The following is a 27,324-nucleotide window of genomic DNA, read 5'->3' as shown; positions in this document are numbered from 1 at the left end:
TATATATATATATATATATATATATTATACTATAGTAGCAGCCGTGTGTGTGTGGGGGGGGGGGCAGCCGAAACCACACATTCAAATCGCACCAAAATTGGCACAAAAAATCGCAAAAAATTCGCTGATGTGAAAAAACTTGGTCCCATCACGATTGAAAAACTTTTACTATATTTAATGAGCGATCAAATTTTGACCAAAAATGCTTCTTCCGGCTCCCGGTTGGTTGCCGTGGCTGAGTGTTTAATTCTCGGACTTGCGTGCGGACAACTTGGGTTCCATTCCCGAAGCTGCAAATAACACGATCAATTGGTTAGCTGCAAAAAAATCCAAGTGACAACGTTACACTAGAACAGCACATAAACGGACCATCATGGGCCCTTCGATGTCACCTTGATGGCCGATAGTGACAACGTTAGACTAGAACAGCACATAAACGTGACTCGGATTACCTGAAATTATCGCAATGCCCGCGCAAAGCGTGAGGAAACGAGTGTGAAGCACGAGAAAGTGAGCGCGCAGCGCGAGAGCCCTCCGCAGGAGCAAGTGCAAGAGGGCCTGAAAGGCCCACGAGCACTTGTATCAATCATTTCCTGTGGCACCCCACGGGATGCATAGGGCCTCGATGAACTCTCTCCACCAATATTTGTCTCTTGCCATCTCCTTCAGGTCCCACCAACACTCCTCTCCTGCTTCTTTTTTTCATTGTCCTCAACCAGGTTTCCCTTGGCCTACCTCTACCTCTTCTTCCTCTAGCAGTCCACTCTGGCACATCCTGTATTAAACTGCCTTCTTTTCTGTATATGTGCCCCAGCCACTTCCAGCGAGACAGTGTCACATATTCATTAACTGGTTCCACTCTCGTAATATCCATTACTCTTTCATTTGTAACTCTGTCTTGCCACTTTACCCTAAGAATCCTTCTCAGTATTTTATTCTCAAATCCTAATACTTTCTGATCTGTTGCAATTGTACTGTACCATGACTCATGCCCATAAATTAAAATTGGTCTAACCATGGACTTGTAAATTTTCACTTTAGTATGTACCGAAAGCATATTATTATTCCATACAGATTTCAACATTCCAAGCTCGCCAAACCTGTCTAATCCTATCCTCAATTTCATTGTTTAATGATCCATTAGATGATACAATCGTTCCCAGATATTTAAAGTTTTCTACATTCTTCACCACATTATTCCCAATTACGCAATCGATTTGGTTCTCCACGTTCATATTAATAATTTCAGTCTTTCCACAATTTATTACCAATCCCACTTTTTCTCCTTCCTCCACCAGACAATCAAGCACCCTCTGCATCTCGTAAATACTTTCGCAAATCAGTACAATATCATCAGCATAATCCAAATCCATCAGCTTCTTATAGTTTTTCCAGTTAATTCCTGCACCTGTTCTCCTTACAACCTTTCTCATAACATAATCCATAACCAAAACAAACAGCAATGGCGAAAGAACTCCTACTTGAATCACTACTGACCTAACCTCAAATGGATCACTCAAAGAACCACCCACCATTACCTTACAAAAAGTACCTTCATGCAGGCTTCTAATAATATTTACAAACTTTTCTGGTATACCATAGAATCTCATAATTTTCAACATAGCTCCACGTGAAACACTATCAAACGACTTTTCAAAATCCACTAAACACATACTAAGTGGCATTTTCATCTCATTAGTTTGTTGCATTAGATGCCTTACAATAAAAATCTGATCATTACAACCTCGACCCGTTCTAAATCCCGCTTATTCTTCTTAAAAATTTGTCAATTACTGGCTCTATTTTGTTCAACAAGATTTTAGAAAAGACTTTTGCAACTACAGGTGTCAAAGTTATCCCCCTCCAATTGCCACACACACTTACGTCTCCCTTTTTTGGTATTTTTATTATCACTCCATTTTTCCACTCTTCTGGAATTCCACAATTATCCCAAGCTACATTAAAAAGTTTCAAAAGCGCATTCATCAATTCGACATTTTCCACCTTAAGCATTACTGTATAGCAGTAATGTATTAGGGTTCTGTCCCTGAAAGCTTTCAGTGTAGGAAGAATGGTCACTCGAACATTGACTAGGTACTGATGATGGCTGCACGTCTTGCGATTGGTCAGTGTAACCTTAATTGTGTTACCATAATGTATTAGTTCCAATGCATACGGTATGGAGGAACGAAAAATTTGAGGATTACTTGTTTCAACAATATACTTAAGAGCTGATCTGTCATTCCGGAATTTTGCATGTCAATAGTGGAGGCCAAAACGCTTCGACATAGGCCATTTAGTGTTAATTCGAGTGAGTCCAGCCACATCAAATACTCTAATATTTTTAGAATGAGACTGACAAAATTGAGGTTAATAACGAAAAAGAGTTTAATTTAGTTTTAAGCGAATCTGAGAAGATTCGAGCAATGGTTAAATATTTTTTACTGATGAATAGCTAAGATGAGTTGAATCTCTCCAGTTTAAGCCTACTCCATCTAATTCCAGCAGGTTCCCTAAGCGATGCAGCCAGCTTTGCGTAAAGTGTTAGATCTTCAGGGCAGATGAGTACGTCGCATAAACGCATTTTAGACTACAGAGGCTGTATTTATAAAACAGTACCATGGTTCAAGACTGCAATCATCCATTAAATAATTAAATTTAATACACTACATCCACCCTTTGTCAAGCCTGACCAAAAAACGGCCGATAAAAGTTGTTTTTTAAATATTTATCACAAACATTTTGGTTTGTTAGGCTGGCAGACATGCAGTTCTGCTTCATAAGTTTATGTCAGTTTTTAATGTCAAGGTTCTTAAATGCTGACTTGCTTCCGTACAGTAAACATGTGTCTTGTATATATATATATATATATATATATATATATATATATATATATAGATAGATAGATAGATATATAGTTACATAGCCTATGATTTCATCATCCTTTGCGTAATTCTAACGTACAGTATGCTGCATGTTTGATCACGAGCGTGTTCTACCTCACTCCCCCCGTCCTCCCTTATAGTAGAGCAAGTCGTTCTTTCTGTTGTTCAGAGCAGGAGTGTCAACTCTTTGTCCCCTCTGCCTTCATTTGCGCGTCCTTCTTACAAGTTGTATCAAGCTCTGCCGGCCCCTATATAATGAGCTCAGTCTCTGCATCATTGCCACTTAGATCTACTCCTCATTTTGTTCACATCTCTGTCCCCCCCTGTACCGTTGTTATTATTGTGAGTGCTCAGGAAGTCTCCAACCATCTAGCAGCTGCGTAATTTGAGTATAAGTGTTATTGCATTTTTTCTTGTACTGTGTAGCATAAGGTGTCAATTCTTAGGCCTAGTAAGAATTTTTGTGATTAATGTAAGGTTTTATGTCAGCCAATTGTTAATAATAGTTTGTATCTGTAATAGTTTAACTTGCATTAACTGAGCATTACCCAGTGTATTCTCATTTTATCAGGGCTGACTTAGATAAATTTACCTTGCTAATTTCGTGTTAATAGAGGCTATTGCAGTTAACCATATATTTAACCTGTTTTTTGCCATTACATTATCCTTATGAGTCCTGAATGTTTTGTTGTTCGTTTGAGTATTAAACTTTAACTTGTAATTTTACCTAACTCTTTTGTTTTGAACCTGGAACTTTACGGGACAGTAGTGATTTTTAGTATTCTCACTGAAAGTGTACATTATCTTTCTCTGTTCCGTAACATAAATTTGGCGACCTCTTAACAGGATGTTCAGGATAATATCATAAGGATATTGCTAGATATTTTGTGACTGTGATTTATTCACAATGTCTACTATTACTACGCTTGATGAAGCCAAAGATTTTTCGTCAAATGTGCAAACAGTGTGTGATGTAGAAAACAGAACAAAGAATGAACTTAAGCTTGTTGCTCAACAATTGGGAATTGCTGTTCGCTCTCATCATTCTAAAGATCAAATTGTTGACATGATTAATGTAAGCTTGTTTAATGTAACTCCTCGAAATGAGCAAACGCAGATTGAATTAGCTAAGTTACAGCTACCCTGCAGGAGGCTCGTGTTAAGGAGGCTGAATATCAGGCAAATGCTAAGGAGGCTGAGTTTCAGGCTCGTGCTAAGGAGGCTGAGTTTCAGGCTCGTGCTAAGGAGGCTGAGTTTCAGGCACAAGTTGAACTTGCTAGGATTCAGGCAGACCATGAGTATCGCATGAAACAATGTGGAACTGGATCATCTAGCTCTAATGATTTTGATGTGGCTAAAAATGTTAAACTTGTCCCTCCTTTTAATGAATCTGATTTAACAAAGTATTTTCAGTTGTTTGAGAGGGTAGCTACAGGTTTTAATTGGCCCAAAAAGTATTGGCCAGTACTCCTTCAAACTGTTCTCACCGGTAAAGCTCAAGTAACTTATGCATCTTTGCCTCAGGATCAATCTGATAATTATGATGTCGTTAAGAGCTTGATTCTTAAGGCCTATGAGCTTGTTCCTGAAGCCTATAGAGTAAAATTTAGGACAACTTACAAGCAAGATAAGCAATCCCATATTGAGTATGCAAAAATCAAAGAAGATCTGTTAGAGCAGTGGTTAAATTCTAAGAATGTGGATTCTGATTTTGGTAAATTTAAGCAGATGATTTTGCTGGAGGACTTCAAAAGGTGTATTAGTAAAGATGTAAGCCTATATCTTGATGAGAGAAGAATAGATAATTTGTCTGATGCTGCAGTTTTAGCTGATGAATATGTTCTCACTCACAAGAGATATTCTAAAGAAAAAGGGAAAGCTGAGAGTAAGTACGTTGCCTCTACTCAGAGTACAGGTAACAGGAAAGAGAATAAAGATGATGTTTCTCAGGAAGTAAATACCAGCTTCACCTCTAGATTTCAGAAAAGTAAATGTGCTTATTGAAGTAAGCTTGGTCATACTACGGAGAAATGTTTCAGGAGACAGCGTGATGTGAACAAAAAGGAGTCTTTAAATATTCAGTCAATTGGTCTAGTGTCCACCCTTGAGAGTTCCCAGAATTCTTTGACTGAGTTAACTGAACCTGCTTTGAGGGGTAAATTAAATCCTCATGATGAAGCTCCTCTTTTGAGCAGTAACGTGGGTGACACTCTCAAGAGTTTATGTGCTAATTTCCTGTCTGATGGTTTTGTCAGTCCTCTGGACAGTAGTGACAGGAAATTAGTTAAAATATATCGTGATACAGGTGCTTGCCAATCCCTTATGCTGACCAGTGTTCTAGGCTCTAATGTTAATTCCTCTGATGAAACTGTAATCTTACAAGGTGTAGGGAATAATTACTTCTCTGTCCCTCTGTGCAGAGTGAATTTAGAGTCTGGTTTTGTTAATGGTTCCGTTATGGTTGGGTTGGTTGAGACACTCCCAATGTCAGGTGCAACTTTCTTACTTGGAAATGATATTGGTGGAAGTCAAGCGTGTCCAGCTCCTCATTTGTCTGGTGAGCCAGTGGCTGCAGCCAGGGATTGTGATGTCCCTGATGTGTTCCCTGCATGTGCTGTCACTAGGGCTAAGTCTAAAGTTACTGGTGATTTAGAGGATAATGATGATGATGATGTTACCCTAGCTGACACTTTTCTTGCTAATTTGGACCACTCACCAGATGAGGCAGTACCCCGTAGTGTTGATAATTTGTCTCGTCAAGAGTTGGTTGAGTTGCAGGTTGCTGACCCTGAGTTGAAAGGTCTAGCTAACTCTGCTTGCAGTGAGGAAGAGTCAGCTGGTGCTTCTACTTGTTATTATATAAAGTCAGGAGTACTTATGAGGAAGTGGAGACCCCCAACAGCATCAGCCGACTGTGAATGGGAGGTTGTACATCAAGTTGTCATCCCTCGTGTTTGTAGGCAGGATATCATTAGAGTGGCTCATGATTCCAGTTTGGCAGGACACCTTGGAGTGAGGAAGACTGTGGCACGCATTTTGAAACACTTCTACTGGCCAGGTATCTTCAGGGATGTTTCCTGGTATTGTAAGTCTTGTCACACCTGTCAAGTTGTGTAATCAGACCGAAAAGGTTGCACCTCTAGTTCCCATTCCTCCTTTTGAGGTGCCATTCACCCGTGTGTTGGTGGATATTGTGGGCCCTCTTCCTAAGACTTCTTCAGGATTTTCTTATGTGTTGACCCTGATTGATATGGCTACTCATTATCCTGAAGCCATTCCACTTAGAAATATCTCAGCAAAGAACGTGGTTAAGGAAATGCTAGGGTTCTTCACAAAGTTTGGTCTGCCCAAGGAGGTACAGTCAGACCGGGGAAGTAATTTCATGTCAAATGTTTTCAAGCAGTCTCTGAAAGAGTTGGGCATCACCCAGATCATGTCTTCAGCTTACCATCCCCAGACTCAAGAAGCGTTGGAGAGATATCATCAAACACTCATATCGATGCTCAAGAAATACTGTTTGGAACATCAGAAAGACTGGGATAAAGGTCTTCCATTCGTTGTGTTTGCCGCAAGAGAATCTCCAAATGAATCACTGGGCTTCTCACCTTTTGAACTACTGTTTGGCCATGAAGTAAGAGGACCCCTTAAGCTACTCAAGGAATGCTGGCTGTCGGAGGAAGATGACGTCAACCTGCTGGAGTATGTGATGAAGTTCAAAGAACGGCTGTCCACTGCTTTACAGCTGGCGAGAGAGAATTTAGGAGCTGCTCAGGAGAAGATGAAGACTTGGTATGATAAAAAGTCCAGGTTACGCCACTTTCAGCCAGGAGATCAGGTTTTGATTCTGCTACCGGTTCATGGGCAACCTCTTCAAGCCAAGTTTAGTGGTCCTTATTTTGTGGAGAAGAAACTCAGTGATGTCAACTATGTCATCGCCACACCAGATCGTAGAAAGAACAAGCAACTATGTCATATCAAGATGCTAAAGTTATATCACAGGCGGGACGAAAATAACCCAGTCTGCACTGTAGCTGTTCCACCCGAGTCTGCAAGTGAAGCTCTCCCATGCAGTATGAGCCTGAGTGATAGTTTGGGGAAGAATCCTGATATCATGAATGATCTCCAGACTAAGCTTTCTCATCTACCTCCCGAGGAAAGGCAGGAGTTTTCGGTATTACTGCAGGAGTACCCGCAAGTGTTCCGTGCCACTCCAGGAAGAACCACTGTGTTGATGCATGATGTTGATGTTGGAGACACAAAGCCAATTAAACTGCCTCCTTACCGTGTGAACCCAGTGAAAGTTCCTCTCATCCAGAAGGAGCTTAGCTACCTGTTGGACCACAAGATGATTGAGCCATGTCAGAGCGAGTGGAGTTCTCCTGTCACTCTAGTCCCTAAGCCAGGTGGGTCACAGCGGCTTTGCATCGACTACAGACGTGTTAATCAGATAACCAAAACAGACACTTACCCTCTCCCTCGTAGACAAGATCGGAAAGGCTAGGTACATAAGTAAGTTTGATTTGTTAAAGGGATACTGGTAAGTACCTATGACTGAACGTGCTAGGGAGATTTCATGTTTTGTAACACTAGGAAATACTTTTGCATGTTCTGTAATGCCATATGGTATGATGAATGCACCAGCCACATTTCAGAAGCTCATGAATGTTGTAACAGAGGGTTTGGCAGGGTGTGTTGTTTATATTGATGATGTATTAGTCTTCAGTGTCAACTGGAAAGATCACCTATGCCATGTCAGTAAATTTCTTAAGCGTTTGGTTCAGGCTAATCTTGTAGCTAATTTAACAAAGTGTGAGTTTGCTCAAGCTAAAGTTCAGTACCTTGGGTACGTAATTGGTGATGGACATGTTGCACCACCAGGAGCTAAGGTTCAGGTTATAAGTGATCTTCCCAGACCTAAAAGTAGGAAAGAGCTACAAAGATTTTTGGGAATGGTAGGTTATTACAGGAGATTTGTTCTTAACTTTTCAATTCTTGTATCACCACTTACAGACCTACTGAAAAAGGGAGTTAAATTTGTCAGGACCGATAACTGTGAATCCTCTTTCAACGAACTTAAAGCTATCCTATTAAGTCAGCCAGTGCTCGCTACTCCAAATTTTGCTAAGCCTTTTAAGATGGCTGTTGATGCAAGTGATACAGGAGCTGGGGCTGTTTTGCTGCAAGAGGATGATCAGGGTATTGAACACCCTGTATCTTATTACAGTAAGAAGTTCACTCCACCTCAAAAGAACTACTCAACTATTGAGAAAGAGCTTTTGGCCTTGATTTTGGGTTTACAGCATTTTTCATTTTATTTGTGTTCTGGTTTTGACCCCATAGTCATTTATACCGATCATAACCCACTGAAATTCCTTAGTAAGTTGAAAGATAAAAATCCGAGATTGACAAGATGGAGTCTACTTCTTCAGGAGTATTCATTAGACACACAACATGTCAAGGGGAAAGAAAATGTTATTGCAGATTGCTTATCTAGACTTTAGACAGATTGTTTTTGAGTAATAAGACATTTCCTTTGTAAATTTCTTTTTTCTTTGTGGGGAGGTGTTACATAGCCTATGATTTCATCATCCTTTGTGTAATTCTAACGTACAGTATGCTGCATGTTTGATCACGAGCGTGTTCTACCTCACTCCCCCCGTCCTCCCTTATAGTAGAGTAAGTCGTTCTTTCTGTTGTTCAGAGCAGGAGTGTCAACTCTTTGTCCCCTCTGGCTTCATTTGCGCATCCTTCTTACAAGTTGTATCAAGCTCTGCCGGCCCCTATATAATGAGCTCAGTCTCTGCATCATTGCCACTTAGATCTACTCCTCATTTTGTTCACATCTCTGTCCCCCCCTGTATAGTTGTTATTATTGTGAGTGCTCAGGAAGTCTCCAACCATCTAGCAGCTGTGTAATTTGAGTATAAGTGTTATTGCATTTTTTCTCGTACTGTGCAGCATAAGGTGTTAATTCTTAGTCCTAGTAAGGTTTTTGTGATTAATGCAAGGTTTTATGTCAGCCAATTGTTAATAATAGTTTGTATCTGTAATAATTTATCTTGCATTAACTGAGCATTACCCAGCGTATTCTCATTTTATCAGGGCTGACTTAGATAAATTTTCTCTTGCTAATTTCGTGTTAATAGAGGCTATTGCAGTTAACCATATATTTAACCTGTTTTTTGCCATTACATTATCCTTATGAGTCCTGAATGTTTTGTTGTTAGTTTGAGCATTAAACTTTAACTTGTAATTTTACCTAACTCTTTTGTTTTGAACCTGGAACTTTACGGGACAGTAGTGATTTTTAGTATTCCCACGTAAAGTGTACATTATCTTTCTCTGTTCCGTAACAATATTTATATATATATATATATATATATATATATATATACACACAGGTATGTGTGTGTGTGTGTGTGTGTGTGTGTGTATGTGTATTCTGTCCGTCCTGTTCTTACTAACGGACCAGGTATATGGAGGAGATCAATATTCCTAGAACTTAAAGTTAGGAATGTTTTGAGAGGAATGAATATTATAAAGTTAGATATGACTTGGGGGGAGGTGATATAGATAGAAACTACTTAGCCTCACTTTCCAGGAGTAGTGTATATGAAACCTAGATGCTCACAGAAAGCGCAGAATCAATAATGTAATAGTTGGCCTTGTAAAGGTTTACGTAACGATATCAGAGATAGCCATAAAATGATTTTCTTGAATGGCAGCTACTCAACGTTTCAGTTAGAACAGCTTCCTTATCATCATCATCATCATTATCATTATCATTATTAGCTTGGAAAATGATCCAGTTTTGACTATCCTGTGGAGTGGAAAAAAATGATGTAATGTGAGGAGAAGACGCCTTTCGTAGAGAAGATGATAGGTGAACAATCAGGGGTAACTAAATAGGAGCCCATAGATAAAGCGAGAGGAAGTGGCGGACAGGGAACAAGAAGGACAGGGAAGGCCTGTTGAAACTGGATATAATAGGTTAACAACTAACAATATTTCTTTAGTGGAGAATGGTAGCAGAGACCTTCATTCTGCAGTGCAATATCTCTGCATGACGATGATGATGATATATTCAGTTATGATCATTGTAGGACTGCGGCTTAAACACGAAGTCACTGTGTAAGTCCCAAATGCTGACACTGAGAATGTGCTGAGGGATGGTGTAGAGGGTTCTGTCCGAGCAGAGATTTTTACTTCATCGTCATCTTAACCCGAGGCAAAAAAAAAAAAAAAAAAAAAATTGTGCTTCCTAGGGCGAGGGGTTGAAACTGTGGCCTGTTAGAATCTCTCTCTCTCTCTCTCTCTCTCTCTCTCTCTCTCTCTCTCTCTCTCTCTCTCAATAATTAATAAATAAATAAATAAATAAATATGCAAGTTCATGTCAGTCCTCGGGGAAGCAGAATAAAAATAAAGAAAAAAATGATAAGTAGCCTGACTGTCGTGAGAGTGTTGGAGTTAGTCTTGAGGAGCGTGGAATACTCTAGTACTTCTTGGCTAATTCAAACTTTTGCGAGAGACGAGAGAATGGGCGTGTGGTACATGACTGTTTCATTGTTGCTGTTTTTGATAAATCACGATCTGCCTGGTTAAGCAGACCCACCAACAACAGGCAAGCAACAGCCCCTGCACGCCCCTCTAGTGGAGTGGACTGATGCTTTTCTTTGATAGACAGCACCTTTCTACAGTGAGGTGCGGGGAGACATTAAGATGATATGTGCCTACTGAGCAATGTAGAACTTACATAAGATAAGGAAACGTGTGATGTATGCATGCCTCATGTAGTAAGGTAGTGGTTGTAGTAGAGTAAGTCTAGTTTGTCTGACAGAACAGACCCATCAACCGTAGGCAAGCAATCGCCCCTACACGGCAGTTCCTTGCGGTGATTTGATGTTCCCTTGCACCAGGCAGCCCCTTACCACTGCGAGACGCGGATAAGAGTGTAGAAACTTAATTCTGGGATGGACGCCGCGTCTGCGTCTCACCACCCAGTTAACAAGATACCATATCACCCTGTAATTTCGTGGTATGGTTAATACCCGGCGTTATAAATGGTTTCCTTGGTTAGAGGAAAGCATTAGGCTTGTCACCCAGTTGAGTCATCAAAGGAAGAAGATGGCAGTACCACATCAAATGGGAAGATGACGGTCGTCACCACCTTCAACCGGGTGGTCTGAGTTAAAGGATGGTATGTTTTATGGGTTGCCTCTTACAGAATCTGTTGTCTAATAGTATGCAGTTAAACAGATACTGGTGGGGACAATGAGACAGCTACAGAAGGCGGGTAAGGTGTTGTGATGGTTGTTAATTAATTTTCAGCTTTCGGTGACAAGGAAAGGGGTGCGCGGTGCTTGATTGTCTGGTAATGTAGGGTATCTGGAAGGGAAAGTCAGGGGTGAATTATGTGACCAGTATTTAGGGACGTAAGTTATGAGCACAATAGAATGGTGGGTGATGTAGTTCCCACAATTTAGTGCTGACTTTGCTTTTTAATCCTTCTCCTTATTCTTTCCTTTAACTACGTCAGGCATATGGTATATTATTCATTTCATGGTTTTTATCAACAGCTGATATTGTTCAACAAAGGGGAAATGCTCGAACAGCCATCCCTCCACCCATTCATCCAACACGCATCCATCCCCACACCCGTCGATCCAGTCATCCATTCATCCATCGATTCATCCATCCATCATCCATCCATTAACTTCAGCCTCTTCGCTCTCTTGTTTGCATTTACACACCCTCATACAACCACACAGCCTTCCAGTTTCGCCATCATTCATCCTCCAGTCTGGCTCACAAAACGCAATAGACTCTGAAGTACCCACACACAAAGGCAATGAACCGGCCAAGAGAAGGGTTTACACTCATTAGAAACCCGAGTGTATAAGCTTCTTTGTGTGGCTGGGTTTGTTGGCGTGGGAGGGAAATGAAATGATCTAAAGAGTGGGAGTGGTTTTTATGGGCACTTGGGATGCCGGTGTTGGGAGGCAGGAAAGAAATTGGTGGTTTAATAAGAATTTAGGAAGGAATGGAAAGTGTGTGTGTGTGTGTGTGTGTGTGTGTGCGTGTGTGTCACGGGGTTTTTTAAAATATCACGGGGTTTTTAAAATAAATGCTAAATATTATTTAACTGATAATAATATTCAATAATATTGAAGAGCTGGGACAATGATCGCCTTACTAAATCAAGCAACGATTACTTTATGCTGACTTCTTCGCACGATTTCTAAGAACGAGAATTTATAAACTTCCTCAACAGTACACAGCAGAGACTAATTTCTCAATTGCTGTTTCTTAGTACTGTTAGCCTCTGGAGAAAGTTACTTCACCCCTGGTGCTTAACTCCTAGGTGGCACAACGGATTTTAAGCTTAATACAACAAGACTGGCCTAAATACCAGTTATGAATAGCAAACGTTTATGCAAGCTAGAAGCTATATGGGAAATAAACTTAATTATGGAGAATAAAACACGACTTTACTTACATTAAGCTCAAGAAAAAGAACTGTTAAATTTATTGATTACAAAATAAATTTAACGTTATATTTCAAATCAAATTAATGAGATCGCACGCACTCACTCACACAAGAGCTTAATTCTTACACCTAGGAAAAACACCTTAAATAAGCTCTTAAAACTAGGAAAATACAAAAAGGAAATACTAGTCAATGAATGCTGTGTATCACCAAGGGTGGGAGCTTGGAGACTGTGGTTTAGTGGAGTCTGGGTACTAGCGACCTCTCACACTGCTGGAGCACAGGACCTCTCTCCGTTACAGCAAAAACTGGACTGAATAAGTCGTGGGAAACAAAAGCAGAGCACTAGGTCGCATTTTTTAACGGTCGAGTGAGCGAAACGCGCCCAAAACAAATTGCTCAGCGGAAGCGCTAATGTCTCACACAAAGACGATCACGTATGACAATGAAAAATTGATTTGACAAAGCTTCCGTCCAAATGAGCGGTTAACTGAACGATAAACAGTGAGTTTTCCACTAATAGTTCGTGGCTTCTCACAAAAGGGAAATGTCGTGAATTTAATTCATGACATTACGCCCCTACAAAATTAAATTTTTTCCTTATGGGAAAAAATTTGTGGATATATATATATATATATATATATATATATATGTACACATCCTAAGTCATTCACACAAGATTCACACTGTGGTGTGTGTGTGCTATCCTGCTACAGGAGAAAGTCGCAGTCGCCAGTGAGTGAAAAAACCTCGTATTTACGTTAATAGAAGCAAGCTTGAGGGAAAAACTCCGTGACGACGGTGAAAATCCTGTACTCAGGTCAAACTGAGCGAAAAGTCGCTACATTTACACTGACAACTAATTGTTGTGTAGCGTGGTGTATGTAATACACGGTGTAGGTGTGACAGTTGTAGTGTAACTGTACCTACGTGTAAAATGACACAGTAAATAATAATATGGCGACGACGAAGGCAGAGGAGAAGAGGCAGCAGTGTGCGGCAGACGATCAGCTGGCCCGCACAGCAAAACTGCTACACCCATTGCTGTACCTGCAAAACCAATTAAGGTGGAGCATCAAAAGTGTCAATGAGACAAAATTCTTATTAAGTTACAATTACTCTCTCTGCCTAGCAATCAGTACATGCTATGAAAAGTACGCTCTGGCTGAAAAATACAAGTGACAGCCTAAGCTTCGCACATTCGAGGTCGCCATTAATTATAGCACACGATTAGTGTCGGCAAGTTGAGAATCCCTGCGCAAACTCGGGTCTTCCATTGCCTCGAACTGCACACGGGTCCTCAACCTGTGCCTTAACCTACAGTACTTATATTAATATCGGGGAGCTGAGAATCCTTGTGCAAACTCTGGTCTTCTATAGCCTCGAGTCGCCTCTGCGGAGTTCTCTCTCAAACTTCCCCCTTAACCTACAGTGCTTATATTAGTATCGGGGAGCTGAGAATCCTTGTGCAAACTCTGGTCTTCCATAGCCTCGAGTCGCCTCTGCAGAGTTCTCTCTCGAACTTCCCCCTTAACCTACGGTACTTATATTAGCATCGGGGAGCTGAGAATCCTTGTGCAAACTTGGGTCTTCCATAGCCTCGAGTCACCTCTGCGGAGTTCTCCCTCGAACTTCCCCCTTAACCTACAGTACATAATATGTACGTAAAGGCCCTGGACATACTGTGTCCTGTGGGGCCAATGGGCGAGACATCAGGTCTGCACCCACTTCACCACTACCCTGTCTCTCAACTGACTCAGAGATTACAGGTGTGGTTACAAACGGCACAGGAAGGACATGTCCCTGATTAGTGGTGTTACTTTGACACACACTGCAGGAACGGACAAAACTATCTATGTCTCGTCCCATCCCTGGCCAGAAAAAGTCAGCCTGGATACGGCCCTGGGTCTTCCTTTTGCCCATGTGACCTCCTGAGGCTGAACAATGACCCCATTCTAACACTGCTTGGTGGTACTTGGCGGGGACAACAAACTGCAGTCGAACCTCGCCCTCGGGTGTTCGTGACTCACGGTAGAGCCGTCCTTGTTTGTGAAGGAACTTGGCTCGACCTCCCCCTGAATACTTAATCACTCAACCCTTTTGTTTGTTCTGCACAACAGCAAGTGTCGGGTCAGAATGTTGTTCTTGTACAACAAGTTGGCTACACATCAGATCTTGCAGCGATTCAATGATCACTGGGGTGACACAGTCTGGAGCCTCAGCCATGGCTCGTGTTACTGCAGCAGCCGAAGTCTGAGTAGCGTCATCATCGGAGCAACTATCCTTGACTCCATGAATGTTGCCTACAATTAGGTCGAATAAAGGTTCTGGCATGACAACTGCGAGTGTCGTACCAGTATAAAATGGAGATGCCACCTGGATACATGCCTCAGGGAACAATCTCACTGATCCATCAATAAGGCTTGCACGGATCTGTCGACCTGTATACTGCTCAGGCCGAACTAGACTCTGCTTGACAGAGCAACCTGAGGAACCATTATCTCTCAGGACCTTCACAGGAATGCCTCCTACAAACCCTGGCTGAACAAGGAAGGTACTTTCACCTTTGGGGGGGCCTGTGGAGGAAGCAGCTAGCCACTCATGAGGCTGCTGAATTGATGCGGCAAACATTGTTCCTTGAGAACTATATACTTGAGGGGTTGTACTCACTGCATGGGAAGATGGAACATTGGCCATCTGTGGAGGGGGGTTCACTGTCACTGTGGGACTAGTGAACTGTGGGGGAGTACCCATACTGATAGGGACGTGACCACCGTGCTGCTGCTGAGGAATGAAGGCTGCGTTCGTTTCCTGCCTCTTTTGAGCTGGTGGTGAAAAAGTTTGTCCCGACGGTCAGTTGCGTGGCTGATACTGCTGCTGGTTAGGGTACTTGTACCTCTTCCACTCAGGTTTCTGAGTGTTTTGCCCCTGGTCCTTCCACTGCGGTTTTGGACCTTGGCCATTATTCTGAGAATGGCCTTGTTGCTGGAATTCAGTCTGAGACGGCTTCCCAGACTTATCAGGTTTTCTGTTCCAGGTGTTTTGTTTACGAGTTTGATACCCGTATTCAGTAAAGAATACGTCAGCCTTTTCTGCCATTTGGCTGGCATCTTTCACCTGGCAGATCTTAAGCTGTGCTATGAGCTCAGCAGGCCACGACCTCTCTAGCTGTGTACGCAGCATAAGGTCAATTATCCCCTCACGCGTGGAAGGAGTTTCATCTTTCTCCATCCACTCATTTAAGTAAGCAGTGAGACGATCAAGGAACTGAACAGCTGTCTCCTTGTCTTGGAGACGAGCTCGCATGAACTGAACTTTGGCGTCGTCTACTGTGAGCCCATACGCCTTAATGAGTGCAGCTTTCATCATCTCATATGTGAGATTGTCTCCACGAATTCTGTGGAGAATATCGAGGGCAGGGCCTTCAAATAAACTAAGAAATTGGATCCGCTTAGCTGCCTCATCCAGTTGATACATGTCTACCATGTCCTCAAAACGAGCTATGTACGGCTCGATTCGCTCGCTTTCCTTGTATGAAGGAAGCTTGATGCGTGGGGTCGCCAGGACATGTGCCGGGAGAACGCTCGTGGAGCTTTGACCAACTGCACCAGATGTGTCTGAAGCCAAGGAATCTCGCTTGAGCTTCAGCACTTCAAGTTCATGTTTTTCTCGTGCCTCACGTTCGGCACGTTCATATACACATTGTTCCCGCACGTGTTCTAAGTCGAGTTCGCGCTGTTTCTGCTCGTGTTCGCGCTGTTCTCGCTCGTATTAGCGCTGAATCTTACGCTCTTCACGGGCATCATTCTCGCACTGCTGCTCCTGTTTATGCCGTGAGAGTATATACTCTTTAATTTCGGTTGGGTCCGAAAGACCCATTTCTTTGGCTTCCTGTAAAAATAAAGTGGTAGCTATGACGCTTACTAAGCAAACCGAAACTGAGTACTGACTGCTTCGCAAACGAATGCTAATAACACAAATAAAGAATACAGACACAAGCTAGTGGTGACCAGTCTTATCTAGTTAACTGGCAAAAATAAAGCAAAAATGCAAATGACTGGGAAGACTCAATAATTAACACAATGGGTACGGCGGCTACCCAGGAGCGAATAAAATCGTCTGGTGTTACCAAAAATAAAGTACTAAATAGAGTTAAGTACTCTATGGATTAATGAAGCAAAAATTCACTTGCTAAATTAACGGTAAACACCACTAAACTTGTGCCTATAAACTTTAATGATAAATTCCTAAATATGAACAAGTGAGTACTATCTCGTGAATAGCTTTAGAGCTAGGAGTTAATATCCTGGAATGAGGTCGCCAATTGTCACGGTTTTTTTAAAAATATCACGGGGTTTTTTAAATAAATGCTAAATATTTTTTAATTGATAATAATATTCAATAATATTGAAGAGCAGGGACAATGATCATCTTACTAAATCAAGCAACGATTACTTTACTCTGACTTCTTCGCACGATTCTCTAAGAACGAGAATTTATAAACTTCCTCAACAGTACACAGCAGAGACTAATTTCTCAATTGCTGTTTCTTAGTATTGTTAGCCTCTGGAGAAAGTTACTTCACCCCTGACAATAAATAACTATCTATCTATCTATCTATAGCCCGACGCCCTAATCCCGCAAAGGGTGGCCGCAGACAAAACGCCTCCAAGTCACTCTGTCACCCACCATTTGACTCCCCTCCCCCCAGCTCACCCCCCCTCCCTCATATTTTTTTTTTTTTTTTTTTTTTTTTTTTATGTGTCCGACTCTGGGCATAGGCCTCACAGCCTGCTATCAAGGCCCAGCAGTCCTCCTACATACCATACATCTCTACATGTCACCACTTCGGCGCTAACACCCACCGTCCATATTGAATACATGCTAGGGCTGTCTCATACAGGACTGGTGCATTGGTATTAGCGGGGGTATTTTTACGACATGTCGGCGGGTCTTCTGGTAGATCAGTAAAGCCTGATTTATTGAAATTCAAATCCTTAAACTGTTCCCTGCCCCAGCCGGGATTTGAACCTGGGCCCGTTAGGACCGCACGCCACCTCTCTACCGGTTGAGCCACCGCCTCCCCCTCCACCTCATCCTCGGTCTACCCCTCCCTCTCCCTCCCTCCACCTCACCTACATACACCTTCTTAGTCAGTCTTTCATTCTCCATCCTCTCCACATGTCCAAACCACCTCAGTGTATTTCTCCTAATCTTTTCAACTACATCCACATCTACCCCACAACGTTCCTTCACTTCTTCATTCGTCAACCTGTCCCTCCACGTCACTCCACATGCTCCTCTCAAGTAACTCATTTCCACTGCTCTCACTCTTGACTTGTTCCCTTCTTGCAAGGTCCACGCCTCGCTTCCATACGTCAGGGTAGGGATCACAATACCATCATGCAGTGACTTCTTAACTTCCATACTCACCTCCCTATTTCTCATCACTGCTTTCAGTGTACCAACAACCTTCCTTCCCTGCTGTACCCTTTCATTTACTTCATCCACCCAAAGTTCCATCCTTACTCATCACACTACCCAAGTACTTGAATGCACTCACATTCTCCATATCCTCACCATCCAACCTCACTGCACACTCAGTGACTTCATTCCTCTCAAACACCATAACTTTACTTTAGTTTACATTAACTTTCAGCTTCCTCCTCCTACACACTGTCCCAAATTCATTCACCAAACCTTGCAACTCCCATTCATCTTCACTCAACAATACTGTATCATCAGCAAACAGCAACACCGGAAGCTTCCAAATCTCACCCTCATTCATTAGGGCCACCCCCACATCCACTGCCCTACCTTGAACCTCCTTTACAACCCCATCCATATATATATTAAACAGCCATGGAGACATTACACACCCCTGTTTCAGTCCCACATTGAGATCAAAGAACTCACTCAGCTCACCATCCACTCGCACCGTAGCCCTAGTTCCCTCATACATACTCTTCACAGCACTCAACAATTTCCCCTCCACTCCATATATTCTTAATACCTTCCACATACCTTGCCTATCTATTCTGTCATAAGCTTTCTCCAAGTCCATGAAGGCAGCATACACTTTCCTTCCCTTCTCTAGATACTTCTCCACTAAACATCTTAGAACAAATATCTGGTCTACACACCCTTTTCCCTTCCTAAATCCCCCTTGTTCTTCTCCAACTAGCTCCTCTGTCATATGCCTAACCCTATCAATGAGTATTCTACCATATATTTTACCAGTCACACTAAGAAGGCAAATACCCCTATGGTTACCACATACTTCTCTCTCCCCTTTTCCTTTGTACAGAGGAACAATTATACCTGATTTCCAGTCCTCTGGAACCCTTCCCTCTTCCCAAGCCAATCTACACAACTTCCATATCCACTCCACAACAATCTCACCCCCCATACCTAAGCATTTCACCACACACTCCATCAATTCCTGGGGCCTTTCCCAGCTTAATCTTCTTCATCGCTTCCACTACTTCCGACCTACTGATCTCTTCCTCCCTCCTCTCATCTCTTCTTCTCCCAGCCATTCCCCAACCACTTATACTCACACTGCTCTCACTCTCTACATTCAACAAATCCTCAAAGTGCTCCTTCCATCTCCTCACTTTCTCTCTCTTCTCCACCAACAATCTATTATTCCTATCCTTCACTCCCCTACTATTTCCCCTTTCACACTGCCTTACTTTCTTTATCTCCTTCCAAAACAATTTCTTACTCTCCCTCCATTTCACACTCAGATTCCTCCCATCCACTTTCTTCATCCACTTTCTTCTTACTCTCCTTCACCAGTCTCTTAACCTCCCTTCTCCTGCTCACATATACCTCTCTCTTCTCTCTCTCATCTTCTCCCCTACCTCTACTCGCCAACCATTCACCATATGCCTTCTTCTTTTGTTCCACAGCTCGCTTCACCTCATCATTCCACCATGCTGTCCCTTGCACACCCTTGCATCTCCTCCTCACTCCACAAACCGCCTCACACGCTGCGCTTACCTCTTCCGTGAATATCTTACATACGTCTTCCACCCCTTCCATCTGCTCTAGCTCATACCTTCCCAATCTTTCTTCCACTATGCTCTTATACTCTGTCCTTTTCTCACTATCTTGCAATTTCTCCACTCTTCTCACAGGAGCTGCTTCCTCCTGTCTTCCCCTTCCCCTCCTCAACCACTTTCTTTGCAGCTCTACCTTGGCCATCACTAAGTGATGGTCCGAGACTCCATTCCCCCACCCTCTCCACACTCTTGCATCCAACACTTGTCTTCTCATTCGCTCATCCACACACACGCAGTCTATCATTGCCTTTCGTTCAACAAGTTCACCATCCATCCTCCTCATTACTCTCCATGTATACCGGTGGATCATCTTATGACGAAAGTAGGTGTTGGCTATTGCCAACCCCTTACCAGCACAGATGTCCACCAAAGCACTACCATTCCCATCTACTTCAGCTGGCACACCCCACTGACCAACCACTCCATCCACTCGTACATAAATAACTAATACTAATAATAGTATCAGGTTCTTGCTGGTGCTTAACTCCTAGGTGGCACAACGGATTTTAAGCTTAATACAACAAGACTGGCCTAAATACCAGTTATGAATAGCAAACGTTTATGCAAGCTAGGAGCTATATGGGAAATAAACTTAATTATGGAGAATAAAACACGACTTTACTTACATTAAGCTCAAGAAAAAGAACTGTTAAATTTATTGATTACAAAATAAATTTAACGTTACATTTCAAATCAAATTAATGAGATCGCACTCACTCACTCACACAAGAGCTAAATTCTTACGCCTAGGAAAAACACCTTAACTAAGCTCTTAAAACTAGGAAAATACAAAAAGCAAATACTAGTCAATGTATGCTGTGTATCACCAAGGGTGGGAGCTTGGAGACTGTGGTTTAGTGGAGTCTGGATACTAGCGACCTCTCACACTGCTGGAGCACAGGACCTCTCTCCGTCACAGCAAAACCTGGACTGAATAAGTCGTGGGAAACAAAAGCGGAGCACTAGGCCTCATTTTTTAATGGTCGAGTGAGCGAAACACGACCAAAACAAATCGCTCAGCGGAAGCGCTAATGTCTCACACAAAGACGATCACGTATGACAATGAAAAATTGATTTGACAAAGCTTCCGTCCGAATGAGCGGTTAACTGAACGATAAACAGTGAGTTTTCCACTAACAGTTTGTGGCTTCTCACAAAAGGGAAATGTCGCGAATTTGATTCGTGACAGTGTGTGTGTGTGTGTGTGTGTGTGTGTGTGTGTGTGTGTGTGTGTGTGTGTGTAACAGGATTGTGTACGAGCATAGAATAAAGATATGCATGTGTTATTATATATATTATGGAAAATAATAAGCAGTTGTTAAGTATTTTTACGTTTAATTTAGTAATGTTCTGTTATCTTTATTCTTTCTCTCTCTCGAAGATTTTACTGACATTTGAGGAAGTATTTTCGCAGGGAAAAGGTTAGAAAAAAGCTACTTAGAGCGTCTCCACTACGAATAATCTTCCAAAATCGTTAGGAGGAACTTCAATTAGATAAAACTTATTTCGCGCTCTAGGAGCTTTGTGTATATGTCCGTGCGTGTGTGTGTGTGTGTGTGTGTGTGTGTGGAGAATATGCATTTAAATGCCTAATGTAAGTTGGAAATTAGTTACGAGGGGATTGGACTTCACGGTAGGGTCAATGGATGCATCTAAACCAGCGCTGGTTTCATCTCACCTCATTTGCACATTCAGGCTCCACTGATTCACCTTTAACTGGATAATATCGTTTGGCGTTACCTCAGAAAAAATAACAGTTTTGTATATATTATGAATCAGTTATGACGTTATTAACATTTACGCTATATTATCCATTGCCAGCATCAGAATTGCATGTCGTAAACACTAATAATACTCTATGGTTTCCCCGATCATGAAAAGATTAATAAAAAGAAACACACACACACACACACACACACACACACACACACACACACACACACACACACACACACACTTTAAAACATAGCACCCACCCTCGCTTCGCAAATGGAAGTGTAAAATGCCACCGTATTGAAAGAGGTATCCCTGTCATGATCACAGCTTCTCCCGAATTTCATGTTGTTACCACAAAGGGATTTAGTTACGCTAGAGTGGATCACAGGAGGATGGGAGTGTTAATACTGTCACCATCAACGCTATCATGGCCGAGGGAACGCTAGTATTTTATTCCAGTGAACGCCACACGGTTATTTTTAGTTGAGAATGCGTCCTGGGAGCCTGTGAGTGTCCCTAATAAATGCCTGGAGAAATTGGGTTGAGCTGCGAGAGAATGCTGATAGATTGAGCTAACCCCTCCAGCACAATGGCGTACTTGTCATTCTTACTCTTCAATTCGGTGGTGACATTTTTTTTTTTTTTTACTTTGTTTTGGCTAATTTCAGACGAGTTTGTCCAGCTAACTAACGACAATCCGTATTGGTGAAGTTAATGAAAGGTGCTCTAACCCCTCCAGTAAGAAAAGTATCCTCTAGGCTGCATATAGTTGTCCGGTAATAGCGAGACTAAAATATGTAACACGTCATTGTAGTTGCTGTTGAATAACTCCGGTACGTCTGGCGACGCAGACCAATCAGTCGCAGGCAAGCAACTGCCCTTGCAGGGACGTTCCGTGCAGTGAACCGATGTTTCCTTATGGCAGACAACCTCACGCCACAGCGAAGCGCAGGAAAGAGTAAGGAGGTTTAGTTCCCGGATAGATGCCGTATTGCCGTTTCTTTATCCAGTTAATAGAGGCACCAAGTACGCCTATCATCACGCAATTATTTGGTTATGTGGGCCAACCCTGACTTGCAAATAATTTCTTGGTTTACAGAAAACCATTTGGCTTGTCATTCAATATAGAACTACCCGAAATGAAAAAAAAAAAATAGTTGACAGGAATGTTGGAAGAAATAGGAAGAGAATACGGCAGACACAGAAAGAGAAGTAAGTACAGTACCACTACATCAAGTGCGTGGATAATGGTCGCCACCACCTACCACTCCGTCATCTTATTGAAGTGGTTAATCAAGGTACCACCAAATTATTGTATACAACTCATGGAGGACCTAAAGTACTGACGAATTTATTTATTTTAAGACAGACATTTCGAATTAGGGATATCGGAAATAGTTTTCATCAACTCCTTAGCTAAATACAAATATAGACTACATAAAGACGTCATTATCATGTGGGGGTTAATATTCTTTCGTTTTATATTTACCGTATATGTTTTCAGTACATCTAAAGTCAGACGCCTTAATCTCGACGGGCGGGAGAGGGGGAGTAACAAATCATCATATCATCTTGTCCTTCGCTGCCTGGCCCAACACTCGCCATCTCACATCTCTTCATCCTTGCCCCACTCTCCCCCTTCCTCTTCCACTTCACTCATGCTGTCCCTCAGTCAAGCTCTCACACGCCGTTCCGTCCACACAACTAAATTATCTAAAGATACATCTATTGTCATTTTCTAGCAGTTAAACTAACCATGAGAGAGAGAGAGAGAGAGAGAGAGGCACAGGAAATGGAACTGGGTAGTATGACGTACGGCTCGGACATAACAAGTATCGGAAGTAAGCGAACGAAGAAGTGAATTACGGCATATAGATAATGGAACATGAAAAAAGTATAAAGTATGATTCAGATTCAAGAAAGAGACGGGGAAGGAAGAAACAACAGAATAAATAAGGATTGTAAGAAACAGAACAGGGCAGTATGCATTAAATGGACAAGAAAAAATGAGTGGATGGTGAGATGGCTGAATAAATAAGGGGACATGAAATACAGCGCTTTTGTAAGAAGAAAGATAAAGAAGAGGCAGAAGAATAAGGAAGGAAATGAAACAGGGCTGTGTGAGGTGAGACACAGTCGTGGGTCACGCGATTCAGACATAGAAATTTTTTTTCTGTCATCGATTCACTCCCTAATTCATTAGACTCCACTTGAAGGAAGAATGAATTACTTCTTTTACTCGCTCTTTTCTCTTACCCTCTCACATATTCAGTTACCGCCTTTTTTTTTTTCTTTTCATTTAGCAGCAGTTGTGTTGTTGTTGTTGGGATATTCGTCCCAGGACGTACTGGGACACGGGCAAACATGTGAGCCCGTCACAGTTGCGCTATGCACGCGCATCTACATTATCGTGGCGGAGGGTAGCGACTTACTACCCGAAGTAATAGAGAAATAGGAGCACGGGCAACTATGCCAGCGGCATCCCTCACCTCATCTTCTGATGGGACGTATGCCCCACGAGGGAGAGACCTGAGAGCAGAAGTCACAGGGCAATTCAATAGATAGTGCAGTAGAGGCTCCTCCGACCTCTCTAAGCAGTGTTCACAAGGGTCTGGGGCCACTCCCTTTATCTGTTTATAGCATAAGTATCCCAAACGTAAACGCCGCAGCCTCACTAGCAGACGATTTGGTAAGCCCATAGGGGGCTGCAAAGGCGAATAAGAAGTGGCACTGGCATACCAAGTGGCAGAGCGTGAGCCTTCAGCCACACATAGCCTATGTTCTTCCACTGATTGATGTCCAATAGTCACAGCGAAAGATCTAATGATTTGAGCCTGGCTTTTGCAGAGTGGGAACGTGACAGCAGGAAGAGTACAGGCAGAGCGCGCAGCCTCATCTGCCATCTCATTCCCCAAGATGCCAACATGACCTGGAAGCCAGTGAAGGATGATCGTGGCTCCCCCACGGACGAGGAGAGAAGCTACGGTGTATATGGAGGATAACAAAAAGATGTTGTCTTTGAGGGAGAAGGAGCGAAGGCGCACAATAGATGAGAGCGAGTCTGTATGAATAACCACACGGCAATATCGGCGGTTGTTTGCATGCCGTAAAGCTCCCAGAATAGCAGCGAGCTCTGCCTGGAAGGGAGACGCCCCCTGGGACACCCGCCAAGACTCCACCATGTCGCCAAAAACAAAGGCCGCTCCAGCAGTGCCATCAGCTGCCACTGAGCCATCAGTATAATAAACTGCTGTCCCCGCAGACCCCAGAGCAGCTACCCGGCGGAGACTATCCTGACGGAGGAGTGCTGGGATGGTATTTCGAGGCTTTCCACCTGCTGGGTAAACACACCGGAAAAGGGGAGGCTCCCAAGGTGGTGGTTCCTCGAACCCATTGAAGGGCGAGTCAGGGACCTGGCATATATCGTCAGCAGCACCAATACTATGTAGCATAGCAACCGTGGCACGGGCCCAGTCCCGCCCGGGGGCCGGGTCAGGAGGGCGTGACAGAAGCCGCTTCAGAAGATAAGAGACTGGGAGATGTGGCCTGCGGTGCACAAGTTGCAGAGAGGTTGCTACAGCCCGGAGCATAATTCGGCTTTTCAACGATGGGAAACCGCCCTCCACTCGCAGATTCACCAGTCTGGTCCAAGGAGGTGCATGCAGAATGATGCGCAGAGCCTCATTCTGCACGACCTCCAGAGACTGAGAAACACTTGGGGCAAGACCCGTCAGGCAGATGGCACTATAGTCCACCAAAGACCTTATAGCGTGGACGTAGAACGTACGCAGCACATAAAAAGAGGCCCCCAAACTCTTCTTTGAGAGGGAGCGAAGAGCAGACAGACGTGTCTTTGCCCGCTCGCGCAAGTACCTGACGTGGCTCTCGAAAGTGAGGTTGCTGTCCAGTCGCACTCCAAGATACGTGTGCACTGCCACGAGAGACAGCTGGTGGCCACCAAGCAGAAGAGGAAAGCAGGGAGGCCTAAGGCCAAAGGGCATGCATTTGGTTTTACCGAAGTTTATTTTTAGGCCCAGCTCCGCACATTTACGATATAGCCGTGCAAGTGCAATGTTTGCCTGTGTGTAACAATCCCTCCTGGCTATGACGAGGGCCAAATCATCGGCATAGCACAGGAGGGTAACGCCGCGCCCATAGTCCTCAGTAAGTAGCCCCTCCATGAGGATATTGAAAAGGAGAGGGCTCAAGACACTTCCCTGGGGGGTGCCGTTTAGGTGGGTGTGAAAGGAGAGCTGCCCCTGGAAGCGGACCCCCGCAGCACGCTCATGAAAAAAGTCCGCAAGCCATGACAAGAGCTTGCCACCCACTCCCTTGTCTGCAAGAGCCTGAAGGATGACTTTGGGGCTCGCCAACTCAAAAGCTTTCTCTAGGTCAAGGAAGACCGCCATCCCCACTCCACCCCGAAGTTCACCGAGGAGAGATGCAAGGCAGTGAGAGGCACTTCTGCCTGGATGATAGGCAAATATCCTCTGGTGAAGCGGACCTAACCTCCATGCCAGACGCGCCCGCACAACCCGCTCAGCCGTCTTGGCAATACAGCTGAGCAGCGAGATGGGGCGCATGGCACCAGGATTGTTAGGCTTCGGGATGGGGTGGATGACAGCAGTCTTCCACGACCTCGGCAGACGCCCCTCAGACCACGAGAGGTTGAGCAGAGCAAGAAGCCGCTCTTTACCACAATCACTCGCATGTGACAGGATGGAATAAGTCAGCCCATCAAGGCCTGGAGCAGTGTCCGCTCTATGTTGCAAAGCTGCCAGCAGCTCCCCACTAGTGATGGGGCAATCAGCTGGATCAGGACGGTCACAGGCCGCCTGAATAGCCTCAACACGAGAGGCGGACAGCTGCTCCTGCATGGCCAAGATGGACCGCGGGAGATTGCAGGAGGCAGAGCGGTCTGCAAAGTGCTGAGCCAGGCGGCTGGCCTCTGCGACAGGATCAGGGTGTGAAGGTGGACGGGAGGGACGTGGATCGGAGATGGACCTGATTCTCCTCCACATCTCACGGAGTGTGGAGTGAGAATCAAGGGTACGACACCACCTAATCCACGCCTCCTCCCTAAGGCGGCGCTTCTCCGCGAGGACATGGCGAGACACGGCAGACAGGCACCGGCGGCACGGCGAAGTGCGGCGCCGCCGGTACTGTCTGCGAGCTGCATTCAGCCTCCGATTCAACTCCCTGACCCTGTCACAATAGAACCAGCCATCCCGGTAGCACCCCGCAAAGCGCTGCTGTATCGGGATAGCAAGAGATGCTGCTTGCCTAAAAGCATCAGCAACTTGCTCCGCCCGACCCTCGAGGTCTGATGCAGGGGCAGATGAGAAGGCAAGAGTGAGAGCCCTGTCAAAGGCTGCCCAGTCCGCCCTGCTAATATCCCACCTCTGAGGAGGCGACCCGGGTGGAGGAAGGGGAGCCAAAGGTAAATCAACCACAACAGCATAGTGGTCACTCATGAGGTGGGGATGGAGTGACCACATTGCCGAGCCTGCGAGAGGGGTGGAAACAAAGGTGAGGTCTAGTCGACCTCCTCTAATATGAGTAGCCTCACCGATATCATTCAGCAGGGAGACACCTCCCATCTCCTCCAGAACTACAGAGATGTGCCGACCAGCCTCGTTGGTCTTGAGAGGCGAGGAAAACATATCGTGGTGTGCATTGAAGTCGCCTCCAATGAACACAGGCCCCCTCGTAGCCTGGGAGAACAAGTCCCCCAACTCCAGAGAGGCATCTCGGCCACGATATACATTAAACACAGTGAGGGGTGACCCCGCTAATTGTAGGATCACGCCCTGGACCTCAACACCAGTCCCACAGTAGGGAGGCTCACAGACTGCAGAACCGATGTGGTCTCTAACCAAAACGGCACAACCCTGAGCTACACCACGTTCACGAGGGAGGAGATAGGAGGTGTATCCCGCCAAACGAAACCGGGAGCTCTCAGTCAACAAGGTTTCCTGCAGGAGAATAACGTGTGGTTGATCCCTGTTGGCCGCCTCTTGCAGGAGGGGAAGCTTACTCATTGCTCCTGCGCAGTTCCATTGGAGGACCCTGAGGTAGGTACCGTCCCGGGGCCCGGAGACAGACAGAGGCGAACCTCCTCTGATTCCTGACCCACGGGCATCAAAGGAGGCACCAAGGGGGCCGATGG

The 27,324-nt window shown here is 44.0% G+C and overlaps 1 protein-coding gene across 1 annotated transcript in view; it reads right to left on the bottom strand.

The window, feature by feature from the left end:
• Positions 1 to 26,818, bottom strand: part of LOC145392667 (uncharacterized) — a 64,083-nt gene extending 37,265 nt beyond the window's left edge. Inside the window, exons 1-4 of the mRNA XM_080266981.1 lie at positions 26,182 to 26,818; positions 25,815 to 26,103; positions 23,895 to 25,715; positions 23,588 to 23,684 (exon numbers count right to left, since the gene is read on the bottom strand). Of these exons, the coding sequence (XP_080123107.1) occupies positions 23,588 to 23,684; positions 23,895 to 25,715; positions 25,815 to 26,103; positions 26,182 to 26,818 (2,844 nt within the window). The remainder of the gene's footprint in view (positions 1 to 23,587; positions 23,685 to 23,894; positions 25,716 to 25,814; positions 26,104 to 26,181) is intronic.
• Positions 26,819 to 27,324: the final 506 nt, after the last annotated feature.

This window comes from Coenobita brevimanus, chromosome 23 (assembly GCF_032717465.1).
Source record: "Coenobita brevimanus isolate Jiangsu-jjx chromosome 23, ASM3271746v2, whole genome shotgun sequence".
NCBI classification, from domain to species: Eukaryota; Metazoa; Arthropoda; class Malacostraca; order Decapoda; family Coenobitidae; genus Coenobita; species Coenobita brevimanus.
This window is presented reverse-complemented; position numbering and strand designations above follow the sequence as displayed.